The sequence below is a fragment of the Montipora foliosa genome, unplaced genomic scaffold, assembly GCF_036669935.1.
Source record: "Montipora foliosa isolate CH-2021 unplaced genomic scaffold, ASM3666993v2 scaffold_263, whole genome shotgun sequence".
Lineage (NCBI taxonomy): Eukaryota > Metazoa > Cnidaria > Anthozoa > Scleractinia > Acroporidae > Montipora > Montipora foliosa.
The window spans coordinates 55001-57500 of record NW_027179565.1 but is presented as its reverse complement, the minus strand read 5'-3'; the positions used below and the strand labels follow the sequence as shown (position 1 = coordinate 57500).

The window sequence follows — 2500 nt, the reverse complement described above, 5'->3', positions numbered from 1 at the left end:
GTCATTTCACTTGCGACGCAAGCAAAGACAAATGAAAGCATAAGTAGCTTATGCTAAGTGAAAACGAACGTCGACACAAGCGTGAGTTTTCATCAAAATCAACCACGGCATCCGCCATTTTGTTCAAATGCTCAGACGCTGGGAATCTGGAACGAGTTCTTTAATTGGCCGGACAGGGCCAGATGTAACAAATTTCCGTGTGCTTATGCCGTCTTCGTTTTTTCACGGCATAAGGAGAACGCAAGCAAAACTGAAGCACAAGAAAAGGAAAAACTTTGATCCTTTTGCTTGTGTTTGCGCTTGTATTTATGCTTGCGTCTGGGCAGTTTTCACGGTGAAATGAGAGCTCTTATGCTCGGCTTGTGCCTGCGTCCCCAGTGCAAACCAGGCTTCAGTTCCCGGGAGGAGAATTAGTAAGTGAGTTGAATTGGCTGAAATAATAAAAAGCAAATGAATTATAATAATGAAAACTATAGATAATTTATATACATCAACATATACACAATTTAAGAAAATGATTGCTTTCATATCTCATATTACCAGTTTATTAGTTTAAATTTTTTTTTGTCAAACGTATTTGTTGTTTTTGTGTTATTTGTATTTGATTTTCCCAGGTAACAAATGCTCAGCTCGAAGCGTTAAGACTTGAAAACAGGCATTTGCGAGATACAGCCTTGAATGATCAGCTGACGGTAAGCTTTTACTTTATTTACAAAATTGTCCTCTGCGAGTGGCTAGTCGAAACGTTGTCCCGGCGGACATGTTGTTCAATGGTCCATTTCTATTACGCTACGTTCACTATTGATCGTTCACAGCGCTTTATAACATTGTCCAGTAGACTTTATAGGGAAGAGATCGCTAACGTTACATACTGTTTTGAAGGCGATTCCTCGGTATTGTACTGCGCATTTGGTGCGTCAATATTTATAATTTGTATCAAATTTGCAGCATTGTAAATATGGCATAAGACGGTCATACATGCTGAAACAGTTCTCAAAACACGTGAGAGAAATTGGGAATGATCCATAATTATCTCTTTGCGAATAAGTGTGTGCATTCCGAGAACATGGCGAATTTTGTTGTTTCGATCTACGATAATCGAGATAGACAGGTGCGATGGTGTTTTACTCTAAACGAGCATAGTGACCTATAGTTTTTATTGCATAATTTTGGTGTACAAATTATTCCCTTTAATTCACAACAAATTTAAAAAAAAATTTAAAAATTTATAGGAAGGAGAAAAAGTTATAGCTAAAAACGTATACAAAGCCCCTTACCCACGGATTTAAATTATGATTTTGAAAACAACGACTCGAGAAACGTTTTGAGTCGACGTCGTTTTAAGTGGAGTGATTTTGCCATAAACTATATAAGACAGTGATCCATATGTTCTAGACTTTCTACCTATCGGTTGTTTTTTAAAATGTTGCTTTAAAAACCCTCTCGTTTAGCTGCCGCAATATGTACCCTGTGCCGATGGAATAACGCACGTGATTAGTGTCAGTACAGGCGTCAATGGGAGAAGATTGGCCCTTTATGTCTCGTAAGCAAGCACGATGACTTATCTTTTTTATTGTAGTTCTCAAAACAGGGATTAGAGAGCAACTTTATAAGAAACTACAATCCTTATTAATCTTCCCTAAAATTCCAATACAGTTTATCTTAACCACTCCTCAGTTGACGATATCACGAATAGTAAGTTCCTAGTGAATCCTGGGTAGTTCCAGTTCTTTGTGTGGCGTTCGGACAAAATCGAATATTTATGGTCTATATGGACCCAATGTCACGCCCGCGCCCGCGGAAATGAGTTTTAATTAAAAGGGAAATCTCATTTTGAACAACCTGAAAGAGATTTTTTCTTGTCCTTTGCACTTCTGTGTAGTATCTCATAATTGTTTTTGTTTAATTGTAGGATTTATCGGATTTGCATGGTCATGGCAACCTTCAGCTCGTTGGGCAACTTGAGGTAAGGATGATGTCTAACTTAACATGAACATCGATGCTATCACAAACTTTTCCGTCTCTCAGTCCCTCTGCGCAGTACCTGTATTATTCGATAGGTCGCTGAAACGTCGCCGGCCTTAGCGGTCATTCTTTAATAACCTATCTGTGTTCATATGGGAGGTCGGACTTGCCCCAGATTCGGTTCCCGAGGCCGAGATCTCGCTTAATGGAACGAAAATTCTCCATATGACCAGCTTGCGGTTACTGGGATGAAAGGGATTCTTGCATTTTCACCGCGCGCCGGTGGCTCAGTTGGTAGAGCATCGGGCTGCCATGCGGGAGGTCGTGAGTTCGACTCCGGCCGGACCAACACTCAGGGTCTTTAAATAACTGAGGAGAAAGTGCTGCCTTTGTAATTACATCCGCAAATGGTTAGACTCTCTAGTCTTGTCGGATAAGGACGATAAACCGTAGGCCCCGTCTCACAAATTGATATCTTCCATGTTCATTAGTTCCCTGTGGGACGTTAAAGAACACACACACTATTCTAGAAGAG

General features: G+C 40.2%; 1 protein-coding gene across 2 annotated transcripts in view; it reads left to right on the top strand.

Annotated features, from left to right (window-relative positions):
• Nucleotides 1-2500, top strand: part of LOC137986684 (centrosomal protein of 63 kDa-like) — a 24206-nt gene that overhangs the window by 17935 nt on the left and 3771 nt on the right. For both annotated transcript variants that reach the window (XM_068833626.1, XM_068833627.1), the window contains exons 19-20: nt 615-692; nt 1913-1966. In XM_068833626.1, coding sequence (XP_068689727.1) covers nt 615-692; nt 1913-1966 — 132 coding nt within the window. The remainder of the gene's footprint in view (nt 1-614; nt 693-1912; nt 1967-2500) is intronic.